At 41.2% G+C, this 17,809-nt stretch overlaps 1 protein-coding gene across 1 annotated transcript in view; it reads right to left on the bottom strand.

The window, feature by feature from the left end:
• Positions 1-2,776: 2,776 nt before the first annotated feature.
• LOC123753543 (carbonic anhydrase-related protein 10-like) overlaps positions 2,777-17,809 on the bottom strand; it is a 279,994-nt gene continuing 264,961 nt past the window's right edge. Inside the window, exon 6 of the mRNA XM_069331362.1 lies at positions 2,777-3,978. Within this exon, the coding sequence (XP_069187463.1) occupies positions 3,956-3,978 (23 nt within the window). The 3' untranslated portion in view covers positions 2,777-3,955. The remainder of the gene's footprint in view (positions 3,979-17,809) is intronic.

Raw genomic sequence — 17,809 nt, 5'->3', positions numbered from 1 at the left:
CCTTGGGATGGGGTGGTCAGGTGTCGGCCTATATATCTTCCCCCCTTCTCCCTTCTCCTTAGTCAGTCTGGTGTTGACAAAGGCTTTAACAAAGCCGAAACGTTCACCTCATTTCATATTTCTCTGTGGATTTTCCGCATAAAATGATCAGTGTTTTGTGATCGTCAATTGCATATATATATATATATATATATATATATTTCATTGAATATGACCGCATATTCTGTATTTATTATTTTCTGGTTTAGGGCTTCTATCCCTCTAACTATTTTCTTAGCATCAGGGCTTAATTGAAATAGGAGTTCTCCAAAACTCATTTTCGTACTTTTAAGGTGAAGAAAAGAAGTGATTTACTATAGAGTGTATTACACTTATTTGTATAATTTGCACGACTTTTCGAACCTCCATGGTTCATTCTCAAGTGAACAGATCTTACAATACTAGTTGATTTTATACCCGCATTAGGTCAGGTGATAATACAATGAAGGTGAAAACATGGGGGGATACATAGGGGCTGCAGAAGGCTTATTGGCCCATACGAGGCATCTCCTATCTAAACACAAAGATTAATCCAGTGTAATTGGCCTGTTATGTTGGACATTGTCTTCTGTGTTGGCATCGATATGTTCTTGTCTTGTCCTTACTCTCATGGTGGGTAGAGTAAATAGTTCCGTGATTTGGGTGTTCATGGTAGGTCGCTCTATTCTTATGTGAATTGCCTCAAGAATTTGTAATCTTCTTGAATCTTGGGTTTTGTCTATTATGCAAGTATTCTTGTTCAATATTTCTCTTGTTAGAGTAATGTCATGGGCTTGTCTCATGTGATTCCTAGGGGCACCAGATTGAAGATGGCATGTCAAACGCCTCGTCAGCTTGGTCGACGTCATACCTATGTACTTACATTGAAGGTTACATCCTTCGTGGGGGCAAGTGTACATGTATACAACGCTTGACTGCTGTAGAGGGTTCTCCGTCGGCTTCGGGCTGTTTTTGATAAGGAGTTCGGAAGTCTTCTTGGTTTTGTAGAATATTATCAGGTTTATGTTTTGGTTAGGAGTAGTGCTTTTTACTCCTTTACGGATTATTTCTTTCATTATTCTTTCCTCTTTTATATGTTCACTGTGCATGGTTGATTTGTAATATAATTTTATTGGGGGTGTTGTGGTTTCTGTTCTAGGTTCTGAATTATACCAACGGTCCAAGTGTCTTCTTATAGCAGCGTTTATTTCCGCGTTGCTATATCCGTTGTTCACCAATACCTGAGTTACTCTTTCAAACTCTCTACTCACGTTGCTCCATTCAGAGCAGTGGGTAAGCGCTCGACGAATATAAGCATTGAGAACACTGGCTTTGTATCTTTGGGGGCACTCGCTTCTACCGTTCAGGCATAATCCTATGTTGGTGGGCTTGGTATATACGTTGGTGCTTAAAGAGGTTCCTGTTTTTGTTATTAGTACATCCAAGAATGGCAGACTGTTATTTTCACTATTTTCATGTGTAAATCGGAGTACTGACTCTCTCTCTAGGTGTCTTTTTAGGTCAATTAGTTCATCTGAGTCTTTTACTATTACGAATATGTCATCTACATAACGGCAGTATAAAGTTGGTTTTTGTCTGCTACTGAAGACCCTATCTTCGATGGTTCCCATATAAAAATTAGCAAATAAAACTCCTAAGGGGGAGCCCATTGCTACTCCGTCTATTTGTAAATACATGTCTCCTTGTGGACTGATGAAAGGGGCTTTCTTTGTACATGCTTCGAGAAGACTTTTCAAGTGTGGCTCAGGTATGTCTAATTTGGGGGTGCTCTCGTCTCTGTATACTCTGTCCAGTATCATTCCTATGGTTGTGTCGACTGGGACGTTGGTAAAAAGGGATTCAACGTCCAGGGAAGCGATGATTCCATCGGGCTGGGTAGATTTGATCAATTCTAGGAAATCTGCTGATGATTGTAGACTAAACTTACTTGGAGTGTATGGAGTTAGGAGTTCATTGAGTTTCTTTGCCAGGTGATAAGTTGGGGTTGGTATTTGGCTGATTATAGGGCGTAGTGGGTTACCTGGTTTATGCGTCTTAACATTGCCGTAGGCATATCCTAAGCCATAGTCGCCTTGAAGTTTATTGAAATGCACACTACCTTTCTTTGCGTTGATTGCTGTAATTGTTTTGTTTACTTTCCGCTTAAGGTCTTCTACGGGGTTCCTCGTGATTCGTTGAAATTTGGAGTCGTCACTTAGGATGTCGCTAATTTTGTTCACCTGATAATATTCTACAAAACCAAGAAGACTTCCGAACTCCTTATCAAAAACAGCCCGAAGCCGACGGAGAACCCTCTACAGCAGTCAAGCGTTGTATACATGTACACTTGCCCCCACGAAGGATGTAACCTTCAATGTAAGTACATAGGTATGACGTCGACCAAGCTGACGAGGCGTTTGACATGCCATCTTCAATCTGGTGCCCCTAGGAATCACATGAGACAAGCCCATGACATTACTCTAACAAGAGAAATGTTGAACAAGAATACTTGCATAATAGACAAAACCCAAGATTCAAGAAGATCACAAATTCTTGAGGCAATTCACATAAGAATAGAGCGACCTACCATGAACACCCAAATCACGGAACTATTTACTCTACCCACCATGAGAGTAAGGACAAGACAAGAACATATCGATGCCAACACAGAAGACAATGTCCAACATAACAGGCCAATTACACTGGATTAATCTTTGTGTTTAGATAGGAGATGCCTCGTATGGGCCAATAAGCCTTCTGCAGCCCCTATGCAGCTCCCTTATGTATCCCCCCATGTTTTCACCTTCATTGTATTATCACCTGACCTAATGCGGGTATAAAATCAACTAGTATTGTAAGATCTGTTCACTTGAGAATGAACCATGGAGGTTCGAAACGTCGTGCAAATTATACAAATAAGTGTAATACACTCTATAGTAAATCACTTCTTTTCTTCACCTTAAAAGTACGAAAATGAGTTTTGGAGAACTCCTATTTCAATTAAGCCCTGATGCTAAGAAAATAGTTAGAGGGATAGAAGCCCTAAACCAGAAAATAATAAATACAGAATATGCGGTCATATTCAATGAAACATGTTTGAAAGAAAACCTGCTGCCAGTATACACCAATATATATATATATATATATATATATATATATATATATATTGCCTGCATCCTTGTCTAACCTGTATCAATCATGAACAGACTACACTGGTAAGGAGCGTCACTGTGTAAAACTTATATGTACATTGAGAATAATATTTACCAGTTAATTAAGCAAGCAAATTTTTTTTAACACGAACCTTGTTAGTTTAGTATAGAATTTTCACCTTCTTTCTGATTTTTCTTATCTCTTACACATAGAATGTGCCGCTAGTTCTTAACTGAATTTTTCTGTCATTGTATTTACAGGAATTTTCTTAATAACTTTAGATTTTGCGATATTTTAAACTCTAATGTTTAACACAGCGTGACGTATCCCGGAACAACTGCCTTCGTGCCCTAGTCACACATCATCATCAGAACCTCTTGAAGAACACAAATATACGGGATAAGGTCATGAACACCATCCCGTTACTCGCCTGCTCCCAGGATCACAACACCAGCCTTGTCTCTATATATACAGAAGAAGCAAACCGAGCTGCTCCCAACACTACCTACACTCGTCCACCGAGCCTCGAATCATTCATTTTTGTCTGTTCCCCGTTCGTTATCCCTTTCTTCTATTAGTTCTATTTTCCCCTCCTCACGCACGCTGTCCCGCTGCGCCACAGCTACCGTGTTTCTCTGTCGCCGGTGACGGGAGACGCAGTGTGGCAGAGGGGAGATGGCGTGTGACATGGGTGATCCGGTGTGGCACTGGGGCTGGGTCATGGAGGGAGTGGGAGATGGGTTCACTAGGTGCGTTACGAAGCTCACTACAAGAAGGTATCCGGCTATAGCTTGGGCCACTGGCGTGCTGCAAGAGAAAAAATGAGAAAAAGTTATATATAATAAAGTGTACAACATAAATAATATAATGTTGGGTGGTAGGAGAAGCGAATACTTGTACGTATACATATATACAGCCTTTTAATATTAGTATATTTTGGTAGCAGTCTTTCTTGTAAACATATGTTGTTGAATATGACCGAAAAGGTAAGATTAATAATTCTAACACGAATCTTCTCAATATTTCTTATGTTTTTCTTCACTGTCGGTGGTAATAAAAATAACAATTCTCCGAAATTAATTTTTTAATTGTTTGACGCCTGAACGCGTTTCGTAATTCGTATTACATTTTTAAAGACTTAATTTACACAAATTCTTCGTGTTAATACACTATTGGATGAGGTGACATAGTACAAAAGTTTTGGGTGAGGTGACAAACACAAGACAGAACACGAAACAATGGGTATAAATTGGATAAGTGAACATATGAATGGAAGTAACTGCAGAAGGTCTATTGGCCCATACTTCCTCTTGCTGCTTCCATATTGGTTCGGGGTCTTGAAGTAGGTAGAATATAGTTGTGCATTAATTGGCTGTTGATTGCTGGTGTTGACTTTTTGATGTGTAGTGCCTCGCTGATGTCAAGCCGCCTGCTATCGCCGTACCTATCGATGATTTCTGTGTTGTTTGTTAAGATTTCTCTGGTGATGGTCCAGTTGTGAGAAGAGATTATGTGTTTCTTGATGGCTCCCTGTTGCTTATGCATTGTTAGTCGCCTAGAAAGAGACGTTGCTGTCTTCCCTATATTCTGAGTTCTTTGGTGCTTACAGCCCCCTTATGGGTATTTAAAGACATAGACGACGTTGGTCTCCTTCAAAGCGTTCTACTTGGTGTCTAGGGAGTTTTTCATAAGTAGATTGGCTGTTTATTTAGTTTTATAATAATTTATCAATTGTAGTTTCTGATTTTTGTTTGTAAGGATGACGTTCCTATCAACAATACCTTTCAGGACCCTTTCCTCTGTTTTATGAGCAGTCGATAAGAAGTTTCTGTAAAATAATATAATTGGGGATACAAGTGTTGTGTTTGTTGACTCTTCAGTAGTTGCATGGCGTTTTACCTTTTTTTTATGTTTATGATGTCTTCAACGAAACCGTTAGAGAAGCTGTTATTGACTAGGACTTGCCTTACCCTTCAGAGCTCTTCATCGACTTCTTTCCATCCTGAGCTGTGGCTTAGAGCACAGTCGACATAAGCGTTGACAACACTCCTCTTGTACCTGTCTGGGCAGTCACTATTGGCATTGAGGCACATTCCTATGTTTGTTTCTTTGGTTTATACTGCAGTATGGAAGCCTCCGCTCCTTTCCCTGACTGTTACATTCAGAAAGGGCAGCTTCCCATTGTTCTCCATCTCGTACGTGAAACTCAACACAGAACTCTGCTCAAATGCCTCCTTCAGCTGCTGCAGACATCTGGAATCAGGTACCTGTGAAAAAATGTCGTCAACATACCTGCAGTATATGGCTGGTTTCAAGTCCATGTCAACTAAGACCCTCTGCTCGATTTCCCATGTAGAAGTTCGCAAACAGTACACCTAGGGGAGAGCCCATGGCGACCCCATCTGCTTGCTTCAACATGTGCACATCTGGGCACACAAAAGGTGCCTCTTTAGTGCATTCTTGGAGTAATTTCCTCTGTATGCTTTCTGGCATGTCAAAAGGAGTGCAAGCCGGGGTCACGATACACTCTGTCTGCTATCATCCCGGTTGTCTCATCCACAGGTACGTTGGTAAATAGTGACTCCACATCCAACGAGGCTATTATCCCCGTGGCCCGTGCTCCCCGCAGTAAGTCGACAAATTCCTTGGGAGACTTCAAGCTTAAAGCACAGGGTACGTAAGGAGTCAGCAACCTGTTGAGTCGCCTAGCCAGTCTGTATGTGGGTATGGGTATCTGGCTGATGATTGGCCGAAGTGGGTTTCCAGGCTTGTGGGTCTTGACATTTCCATAATCATACCCAGGTTTGTATTCCCCAACAACTTTTGGCAGGTGGAGTCTACACTAAAAAAACAAACACAGGAATGTGCCTCAATGCTAATAGTGACCGCGCAGACAGGTACAAGAGGAGTGTTGTCAACGCTTACGTCGACCGTGCTCTAAGCCACAGTTCAGGATGGAAAGAAGTAGATGAAGAACTCTGTAGGGTAAGGAGAGTCCTAGTCAATAACGTTTTCTCTAACGGTTACGTTGAAGACATCATAAAAAGTAAAGTGAAACGCCATGCAACCTCTGAAGAGTCAAATAACACAACACCTATACCCCCTATTAGACTTTTTTACAGGAACTTCTTTTCCACAGCTCATAAAACAGAGGAAAGGGTCCTGAAAGATATTGTTGATAGGAACGTTATCCCTACAGACAAAAATCAGAAGATAAAATTGACGATTTGCTATAAAGCCAAAAAAACGGCCAACCTACTCATGAAAACCTCTCCAGACACAAAGCAGAACGCCTTAAAAGAGACCAACGTCGTCTATGCCTTCAAATGCCCACTTGGGAACTGTAAGCCCCAGAGAACTCAGTATATAGGCAAGACAACAACATCATCTCTTTCCACACGATTAACAATCCATAAGCAACAGGGTTCCATTAAGGAAAATATAATCACTGCCTACAACAAGACCATCACCAGAGAAATCTTAACAAACAACACAGAAATCATCGATAGATACAGCGATAGCAGGCGGCTTGACATCTGCGAGGCACTACACATCAAGAAGTCAACACCAACAATCAACAGCCAATTAATGCACAACTATATTCTACCCACTTCAAGACTCCGTACCAATATAGAAGCATCAAGAGGAAGTATGAGTCAATAGGCCCTTTGCAGTTACTTCCATTCTTCCCTCTCATTTATCCAATTTATACCCATTGCACCGTGTTCTGTCTTGTGTTGGTAAAACGTTTGTTCACCTCATGCAAAACTGTTGCAACATATCACCTCACCCAACTGCGAGTATATAAGACAAGCTGTTTAATGTTAGCATTAAGTAAAACTTTGTTTAGTGTTTTCAGGTTACAGTTGTGTGTGTGTAAACTAAAGTCTTTGAAAATGTAATAAGTTATTACGAAACGCGTTCAAGCGTCGCGTCAGACTAGAAATAAAAATGAATTTTGGAGAATTGATTTATCTATTACCATCGACAATAAAAAGAAACATAAGAAATATTGAGAAAATTAGTGTTAGAATTATTAATCTTTCTTTTTCGGTCATATTAACAACATATATATATATATATATATTGGCATCGATATGTTCTTGTCTTGTCCTTACTCTCATGGTGGGTAGAGTAAATAGTTCCGTGATTTGGGTGTTCATGGTAGGTCGCTCTATTCTTATGCTATTCTTATGCTATGGTCACTCTATTCTTTCATAAGAATAGAGCGACCTACCATGAACACCCAAATCACGGAACTATTTACTCTACCCACCATGAGAGTAAGGACAAGACAAGAACATATATATATATATATATATATATATATATATATATATATATATATATATATATATATATATATATATATATATATATATATAAATATGAATATTGTTTACGGCCTATGTATAATTTTTTTTTACAGAGTTAAACTGAAGGAATTTTCACGTATATTGCTTTAGACTGTCACTGTGAGCACATTAAAAAAAATTTATATTAAATTTTGTTAACAGAGTTTGTATAAAATTAATTCACTTGAGATGTTCTTCGTATTTATTTCATGTAATGCGTTAATTATGGTGGCTGTACCACAACTTGTTATCATTATGTGGTTATACACCAACGTGGAATAGTTATGTTGATTATACCATAAGTTCCTATAGTTTTATGGTTATCTTGCAATACATATTTAACTATAATGATCATAATAGAGCTTAATTATGGCTTTAATTATGTTAAATTGTAACTTAGTATATTTCGGTATTTCTGAAGAACAATTTTCACTCTTGAAATTAAATTAATAACATTTATTTGTAGATCAAAGCAATAGATAAGGCCAGACCATAGTTGGTCTGTAGATCAGACCAACTCAGTAACGGATAACATTTCTTTATGTCAGCAAACAAATAAAGCAAATGAAGAAATAAATGTTATATAATTTGACAGTAATAATATTATTTCATCTAGGAAATATATATATGCCTTTACTATGAGCCTTATAAATAAATAAGCGTATAATAAGACACGCTAAAAACATCTACAAGTCTTATTAAAACCATTTTTTTCAGCTTTTTTTAGAAGTTTAAACCTAGTGAGAGAAGCAGGTCTCATACGCTGGTGATAAGAGGAGAGAGTTGGGGCGACTGGGCCACCGAGCACATGATCCCAGGGAGTTACCTAAGCTCTTTAAAAGTTGGCGCGCTAAAAAAAACTGCCTCGTAAAACACAGAGGGGCGGCGGCTGCGTTAGCTATAATGACCTTTATTATTCAAGAGCTTTAGGGCGAGAAGGCCGTAAATTGGCGGCCGGGCGGTAGGCTTATATTGAGAGCTTTCTTAAGGGCGTTTAGAGTGGTTGACAGACGCTGATTTCCAAACTTTCAGCCGTGTCAGGGGTCGTTTGCATGTGTTTACGCTGCGATTTAATAGTTTTTAATCTCTTTAAGCTTGTGTTTGCGACGGGTAATATTCATTTTTTGTTGATCTGTGCTTCGTTGCTCATGACGTTAGGTATTAAAGTTTTACAACAATATTTAGGTTCTAGAAAGCATTTCAACATTTTTGACAGTTAATACACGAATAAATTACATATTCTAATAAACATAAAACGCATTTGCAGATACAATACCTCTCTCTCTCTCGCTGTCTCTCTCTCTCTCTCTCTCTCTCTCGCTGTCTCTCTCTCTCTCTCTCTCTCTCTCTCTCTCTCTCTCTCTCTCTCTCTCTCTCTCTCTCTCTCTCTCTCTCTCTCTCTCTCTCTATATATATATATATATATATATATATATATATATATATATACCGATACTTGTACATAAACACACACACACACTCACACTCACACAGACACACACACACACACACACACACACACACACACACACACACACACACACACACACACACACACACACACACACACACACACACACACACACACACACACACACACACACACACACACACACACACACACACACACACTCACTGGACTACTAATCATGAGGGATTTCAACCACAGGAAGATTGATTGGGAGAACAGAGACCCGCATGGAGGACCAGATACATGGAGGGCTAAGCTGCTGGACGCGGCAACAAGAAACTTTCTTTGCCAGCATATCAAGGGACCGACAAGAATGAGAGGAGAAGATGAACCAGCTATGCTTGATCTGATATTTACACTTAATGAGTGGGATATAAGGAAGGTTAAGATGGAAGCACACTTAGGAATGAGTGATCACAGTGTATTGTTCTTTGAGTACTTGGTAGAGCTAGGACTTATCTCCCTCAAAAAAGAACTAGAAAACAAAAGACTGGCATACCGAAAGGGGAATTATGAGGGGATGAGAAGTTTCCTAAGAGATATACCATGGGATACAGACTTCAGAGCTAAGTCGGTACAAGACATGATGGACTATGTCACCCAAAAGTGTTAGGAGGCAGTAAACAGGTTTATCCCGGCCCAAAGGGAAAAATCCGAGAAGCAAAAGAAGAATCCATGGTATAATAGGGCATGTATGGAAACAAAGATACTGAACAAAAGGGCGTGGAGGAACTTCCGAAATAACAGAACACCAGAAAGCAGAGAGGGATACCAGAGAACCAGGAATGAGTATGTTAGTGTGAGAAAGGAAGCAGAGAAAAATTATGAAAATGATATAGCAAGCAAAGCCAAAACCGTTCCAAAGCTACTCCACATTTACATCAGGAGGAAAACATCGGTGAAAGAACAGGTAATGAAACGTAGAACAGGCGAGGACAGGTATACAGAGAATGACAAAGAGGTGTGTGAGGAACTCAACAAGAGGTTCCAGGAGGTCTTCTCAATAGAACATGGTGAGGTCACTGCGCTAGGAGAGGGGGCAGTAAACCAGGCGGCCTTGGAAGGGTTCGAAATTATGAGAGATGAGGTCAAGAGACACCTGTTGGATCTGGATGTGAGAAAGGCTGTTGGTCCAGACGTGATGTCACCATGGGTATTGAAAGAGTGGCAAGCAGTACTCTGCTTGCCACTCTCCATAGTGTGGAAGGCAGCTAATGTGGTCCCAATATACAAAAAGGGTGACAGACAAGAGGCACTAAACTACAGGCCAGTGTCCTTACCTTGTATACCATGCAAGGTGATGGAGAAGATCGTGAGAAAATATCTAGTGACACATCTGGAGAGAAGGGGCTTCATGACAAATTGCCAACATGGGTCCAGGGAGGGTAAATCTTGCCTTACTTGGTTAATAGAATTCTACGATCAGGTGACAAAGATTAGGCAAGAAAGAGAAGTCTGGGCAGACTGCATTTTTTTGGACTGTCGGAAAGCCTTTGATACAGTCCCCCATAAAAGGCTGGTACATAAGCTGGAGGGACAGGCAGGAGTAACTGGTAAAGTGCTCCAGTGGATAAGGGAATACCTAAGCAATAGGAAGCAGAGAGTTACAGTGAGGGGTGAGACCTCAGATTAGCGTGAAGTCCCCAGTGGAGTCCCACAGGGCTCTGTACCCGGTCCAATCCTGTTTCTGATATACGTGAACGATCTCCCGTAGGGTATAGACTCATTCCTCTCAAAGTTTGCTGACGATGCCAAAATTAAGAGAAGGATTAAGACAGAGGAGGACTGCTTGTGGCTTCAAGAAGATCTAGACAAACTAAAGGAATGGTCGAACAAATGGTTGTTAGAGTTTAACCCAAGCAAATGTAATGTAATGAAGATAGGTGTAGGGAGCAGGAGGCCAGATACAAGATATCATCTGGGAGATGAAATTCTTCAAGAGTCAGAGAGAGAAAAAGACTTGGGGGTTGATATCAAGCCAGACCTGTCTCCTGCAGCCCATATCAAGAGGATAACATCAGCTGCATATGTCAAGCTGACCAACATAAGAACGGCATTCAGAAACTTGTGTAAGGAATCATTCAGAACTTTGTATACCACATATGTCAGACCAATCCTGGAGTATGCAGCCCCAGCATGGAGTCCATATCTAGTCAAGCATAAGACCAAACTGGAAAAAGTTCAAAGGTTTGCCACCAGACTAGTACCCGGGCTGAGAGGTATGAGCTACGAGGAGAGACTACGGGAATTAAACCTCACGTCGCTAGAAGACAGAAGAGTTAGGGGGATATGATCACCACATTCAAGATTCTCAGAGGAATTGACAGGGTAGATAACGACGGGCTATTTAGCACAAAGGGCACACACACTAGGGGACACAGGTGGAAACTGAGTGCCCAAATGAGCCACAGAGATATTTGAAAGCATTTTTTTAGTATCAGAGTAGTTGACAAATGGAATGCATTAGGCAGTGATGTGGTGGAGGCTGACTCCATACACAGTTTCAAGTGTAGATATGATAGAGCCCAATAGGCTCAGGAACCTGTACTACAGTTGATTGACAGTTGAGAGGCGGGTCCAAAGAGCCAGAGCTCAACCCCCGCAAACACAAATAGGTGAGTACACACACACACACACAAACCCCCTCTGACCAACAGACCCCTTTCTGCCTCTAAGACCCGTCAGGGAAATCATGCCTAACGAATCTGCTGGAGTTCAAAGATTATATGAAAAAACAAGGCATAGATGGATAGTTGGATCACATATTTCTGCACTGCTAAAACTTTTTGACAAAAGGTTCTGCAAAAGAAAGTACTGCACAATAATAAGGTGAAAGGGGGGGGGGAGGGGAGGAAGTGGAAGACCACTAAAATGGAAGAAGGGAAGGGAACTATCAGGAGAAAGCAGCAAGCTATCACAACTATGTAGCACTTGGAAGGGATCAAGATAAGGAATTGGGATGTGACGGGGACGGAAATGGAAGGGAGAGTACCTAGTAAACTGTAGTCAGAGTCACAGTGAGAGGGCGAGTGGCGGACTGGCCCTTAAAGTTTGTTGCTATTTCATATTAATGTTAATGACCTAACTTCGGGAGCTAAGTACTAAATGTTGATGTACACAGACGATGCAAAACTCATGAGAAGAGTTGAGGAAGATGAAAGTTGTAAGATACTCAAAACAGTCTTTAGTGAAGCTGCTGAGTTTGTTCGAGAAATGGCATCCGAAATTTAACATCAGTAAGTGTAAAGTGATGAAAAGGGGAACAAGTGACGAGGACGGTACACATTAAGGGAAAAAAATATCCAGAACAGCTTTCGAGAAATGCAAGCTTCTTTTTTTTTAGTGAAACATTTATATCAGTGCACCTGCACGTAAGACGAGTCCTAGAATATGCTGGCTCATCGTGCATCCACAACCTCAAAAACAGGTTTTCAAATCGGCTCATCCAAAAACTAAGAGTGATGGGGTAGGAGCAAAGCCTGAAAAAGCTAGACCTAACGTCGCTAGAATAGAGTATGGAGAAAGAAGAGATGACAGAGACATATAAGGTACTTAGTAGGATTGACCAAGTTATAATAGAAATGTTAAAAATGATTACCAGTTAATTAATCAAGAGGAAATTGAAGAAAGCTACAGGAAGATAAACTATATTGATTGTAAAATATATTTTTAACGTAAGAGTAGTAGGAAAAAAGACTGAAAAGAAAAGAAGTGTATGCACAAGCTATAGACGATGAATCCATTTATAATATAAAATGGAGATAAGAAAGAAAAATTGCTCGGAGTCATTATGTCACACAAACTATTAATGGAAAGACATGTTTCAAGAACTAAAGCTCGATCCTATTGGAATAAATAGGTGAGCACACACACAAATAAATCACACTCAGAATCATGTTCATAAATATAACAGGTGAACGTCGAGAAAGATCACAAGAAGAAAACTCAGACATAATAGCAGTCACAGAGATAAAATTAAGAAAAGTCATTACAATTGCAGTGATTCCATAGGAACTCTATTTGATAAGGAAAGACTGGGAAGGAGGAGTTGGAGGAGTGGCTCTCCTGATAAGAAAAGACTGGAGTTTTAACAGGATGGCAATACCAGGCTATGATGAGTTCAGAGACTACATAACAGGAACCATGGCAAATGGAGAACAAAAAAACAACAGTAGTAGTTATATATAGACCTCACCAAATTACAGACGACCTAAACAGGAATATGATAGAAACAACGTGGCTACCATTAATATTATAGAGAGAGCAGCTACTGTTGCTTGAAGGATTTTTTTTCAATATATATATATATATACAAGAGTTTTTTTTATTCTTGTACAAACACTAGCACTCATAACGTTCTGGGCAAGTCCTTAATCCTAATTTTCACTCACACACACATCCCCATGAAGCAGCCCATAGTAGCTGTTTAACGCCCAGATACATATTTACTGTTAGGTGAACAGCAGTAAAACAGGGTGAAAGCACCCAGAAAGAAATGATAGTTTTACCATCAAGGTGAAAGAAACTGCCATTTTTTTCCGCCTTCGTCGGGGATAGAACCCTGACCCTTAGGACTACAAACTCCGAGCGCTGTCCACTCAGCCACCAATTCCCGAAATTGATCTAGAATGGTCAAACCACGGGAAGATGGACTAGAAGAATAGAGACCCACATGGAGGACCAGAAACCTGGAGAGGTAAACTACTGTACGTGGCAACAAGAAACTTCCTGAGCCAAAACGTCAATGTATCCACAAGAATGAGAGAAGATGACCAAGCTAGACTCGATCTGATATTCATCCTGAATGAGCTGGACATGTGGGAAGTTAAGTTGGAAGCCCCCATGTGAATGAGGGACCACAGTGTACTGACATTTGAGTATTTGGATGAGTCAGGGGTACTTCTCCTTCCCCACCCCCACCCCATTACCACAAAAGAAAGGGATGACATACCGAAATGGAAACTATGGGGAGAGGAGAAAATTCCTGAGAGAAATACCATGGGATACAGAACTCAGAGCTAAGTCTGAACAAGACATGATGGATTATGTCACACAAAAGTCTCAGGAAATAGTAACAAAATTTATCACGGTCCAAAAGAAAAAAACAGCACAAAAGAGGAATCCATGGATTAATTGGGCATGCGAGGAAGCAAGGCTATTAATTAAATACAAAGGTGTGAAGGAAATACAGAAGGAACAGAACGCCAAAGAGGAGAGGGGAGATACCAGAGGGGCCAGGAATTAATACCTCAGTGTGAGGAGAGGAGCAGAGAGACAATATGAAAATTACATAACATATAAAGCCAAGAACGACCCAAAATTGCTCCATAGTCACATCATGAGGAAATCAACAGTGAAAGAACAAGTGATGAAACTGAAAACGGGTAAGGACAGGCACATAGAGAAAGATAAAGAGGTACGTGAAAAACTCGACAAGAGAATCCAGGTCTTCACAGAAAGACGAGGAGAGGTCCCTGAAATAAGAGAGGTGGCAATAAACGAGGCAGTTTTGCAAGCGTTCGAAATTACCAGAGAAGAGGTTAGAAGGCATCTGTAGGCTCTGGCTGCGAGAAAGGCTGTTGGACCAGACGGCACCTCTCCTTCGATACTAAAAGAATGTGCAGAAGCACCTTGCTTGCCACTCTCCATGGTGTATAGTAAGTCAGTGAAAACAAGACACCTACCAGACATGTGGAAGAGAGCTAAAGTAAACCCAATTTACAAAAAAGACGACATATAAGGGGGTACTGAACTACAGGCCAGTGTCCCTAACATAGATATACCATGCAAGATCGTGAGAACAAATCTAGTTACATATCTGTAGAGAAGGGACTTTGCGACTCACCCCGAGCATGAATTCAGTAATGGCAAATCTTGCCTCAATGGTCAACGAGAATTCCACAACCAATTGGCAAAGATTAGGCAAGAAAGATAAGGGTGGGCAGACTGCATTTATATCAATTGTTGGAAAGCCTTTTACACAGTATCCCCATACTAGGTAGGTGTTTAAGTTGGAGAAACCGGTGGGAGTGGCTGGTAGGTGCTCCAATAGATAAGGGAGAAAAAAAGAAGCAAAGAGTTACTGTGAGGGAAGAGACCTTGGAATGGCAAAATTTCACCACCAGAGTCCCACAGGGTACTGAACTCGGATCTGTTCATTTATTGATATATGTAAATGATCTTCTAGATGAAATAGACTCATACCTCTCAATATTTGCGTGAAGACAGCATAAGGCAACAACTGACCTGGACAAACTGAAGCTGTTGTCCAACAAAAGGCTATTAAAGGTTAACTCTAATAAATGTAAAGTAATGAAGATAGGTGTAGGGAGCGTGAGGTTAGAAACAAGGTACCATTTGGGAGATGGAATTCTTCAAGAATCATTGAGAGAGAAGACCTGGGGGTTGATATCACATCGGACCTGTCCCTTAAAGCCCACATCAAGAGGATATCATCCACGGCATTTGCTAGGTAGGCCAACATTAGACCAGTCTTTAGAAATTTGTGTAAGGAATTATTTAGATCTTTATACACCATATACGTTAGACCAATACTTGAGTATACAGCTCCAATGCGGAGTCGTATCTAGTACAGCACAAGACTACATTAGAAAAGGTTCAACGGTATGTCACTAGACTAGCACCCGAACTGAGGGGTATGAGCTACGAGAAGAGATTTCGGAAACTAAACCTTACGTCGCTGGAAAACAGAAGAATTAAGTGAGACATGATAATCACATACAAAATTCTCTGAAAATTGATTGGGTAGATAAAAACAGTCTGTTTAACAAAGGTGGCACACGCACAAGGGGACACAGGTGAAAACTGAGTACACAAATGAGCCACAGGGACATTTTAAAGAACTTTTTTAGTGTCAGAGTAGTTAACAAGTGGAATGAATTAGGCAGTGAAGCGGTGGAGGTAGAATCCATACACAGTTTCAAATGTAAATATGATGGAGCCAAATGGGCTCAGGAATCTGTAAACGAGTTGATTGACTGATGAGAGGCGGGATCAAAGAGCCGAAGCTCCATCCCCGCAAGCACAATTAGGTAAGGACACACACACACATTATAATTTTAGAAAGTTTTCATTTAGCGTAGGAGTAGTGGGAAAAACAAAATTACCTAAAGGAGCAGGTTGTGAAAATAAATTTCATTTATATTTTTTTAATTAGATATGATAAGGAAATAGGACAGAACCCTGGAAACACAAACCAAAACTGTCTCTATTTTCCGCTTGTTACAACTTGTAATAAAGTTGTTACATCTTGGCGTAACGTGTTTATGACGGATTAGAACGTTGTTACAACTTGCTATATTGGTTGTTATAACTGGTTAGGAGGTGTTAAAACTTGTTCGAACGTTGTACCAACGTCGTAGTTTCGGTGTGTGTTTGGTGGGAAGTCATTGCTTTAAACAACCAACGGCTAGAAAGGCGGGGATCCAAGAGTCAATGCTCTATCCCGCTGGAAGAAATAGGTGAATACACACACACACACACTTTGTGTGGGTCTGGTAGCTGAGCGGACAGCGCGCAGGACTCGTAATTCTGTGGCCCGGGTTCAATTCCCGGACACGGTAGAAACAAATGGGCAAAGTTTCTTTCACCCCTGAATGAGGGTGAATGACCTATTTTCTGTTACCTAGCAGTAAATAGGTACCTGGGACTTAGACAGCTGTTGCGGAGCTGCTTCCTGTGAGTGTGTGTATTCACCTAGTTGTGCTTGCGGGGGTTGAGCTCTGCTCTTTCGGCCCACCTCTCAACTGTCATTCAACTGTACCTAACTACTAGTTTTTTCCACGCCACACACACACTTACACACACACACACACACACACACACACACACACACACACACACACACACACACACACACACACACACACACACACACACACACACACTCACACACACACACACACACACACACCAGGAAGCAGCCCGTGACAGCTGAGTAACTCTCAGGTGCCTATTTATTGCTAGGTAACAAGTGCATCAGGGTGAAAGAAACTCTGCCTATTGTTTCTCGCCGGCGCCCGGAATCGAACCTGGGACCACAGGATCACATTAGCGGCGTGCTGTCCGCACATCCACCGGCCCTTGGAGTGTATTCATCTAGTGTTCACCTAGTTGTGTTTGCGGGGGTTGAGCTCTGCTCTTTCGGCCCGCCTCTCAAATGTCAATCAACTGTTACTAACTACTTTTTTTTTCATACCACACATACACACCCCAGGAAGCAGCGTGTGACAGCTGACTAACTCCCAGGTACCTATTTACTGCTAGGTAACAGGGCGTAGGGTGAAAGAAACTCTGCCCATCGTTTCTCGCCAGCGTCCGGGATCGAGCCCGGGACCACAGGTTCACGAGCCCAGCGTGCTGTCAGCTCGGCCGACCAGCTCCCGGTGTATGTGTGTGTGTGTGTGTGTGTGTGTGTGTGTGTGTGTGTGTGTGTGTGTGTGTGTGTGTGTGTGTGTGTGTGTGTGTGTGTGTGTGTGTGTGAGTGTGTGTATGTGTGTGTGTGTGTGTGTGTGTGTACTTACCTAATTGTGCTTACCTAATTGTGCTTGCGGGGGTTGAGCTCTGGCTCTTTGGTCCCGCCTCTCAACCGTCAATCAACTGGTGTACAGATTCCTGAGCCTATTGGGCTCTATCATATCTACATTTGAAACTGTGAATGGAGTCAGCCTCCACCACATCACTTCCTAATGCATTCCATTTGCTAACTACTCTGACACTGAAAAAGTTCTTTCTAACGTCTCTGTGGCTCATTTGGGTACTCAGCTTCCACCTGTGTCCCCTTGTTCGCGTC

This window comes from Procambarus clarkii, chromosome 25 (assembly GCF_040958095.1).
Source record: "Procambarus clarkii isolate CNS0578487 chromosome 25, FALCON_Pclarkii_2.0, whole genome shotgun sequence".
Lineage (NCBI taxonomy): Eukaryota > Metazoa > Arthropoda > Malacostraca > Decapoda > Cambaridae > Procambarus > Procambarus clarkii.
Note: the sequence above shows the minus strand (reverse complement) of the source record. Positions and strands in the feature narration are given on the sequence as shown.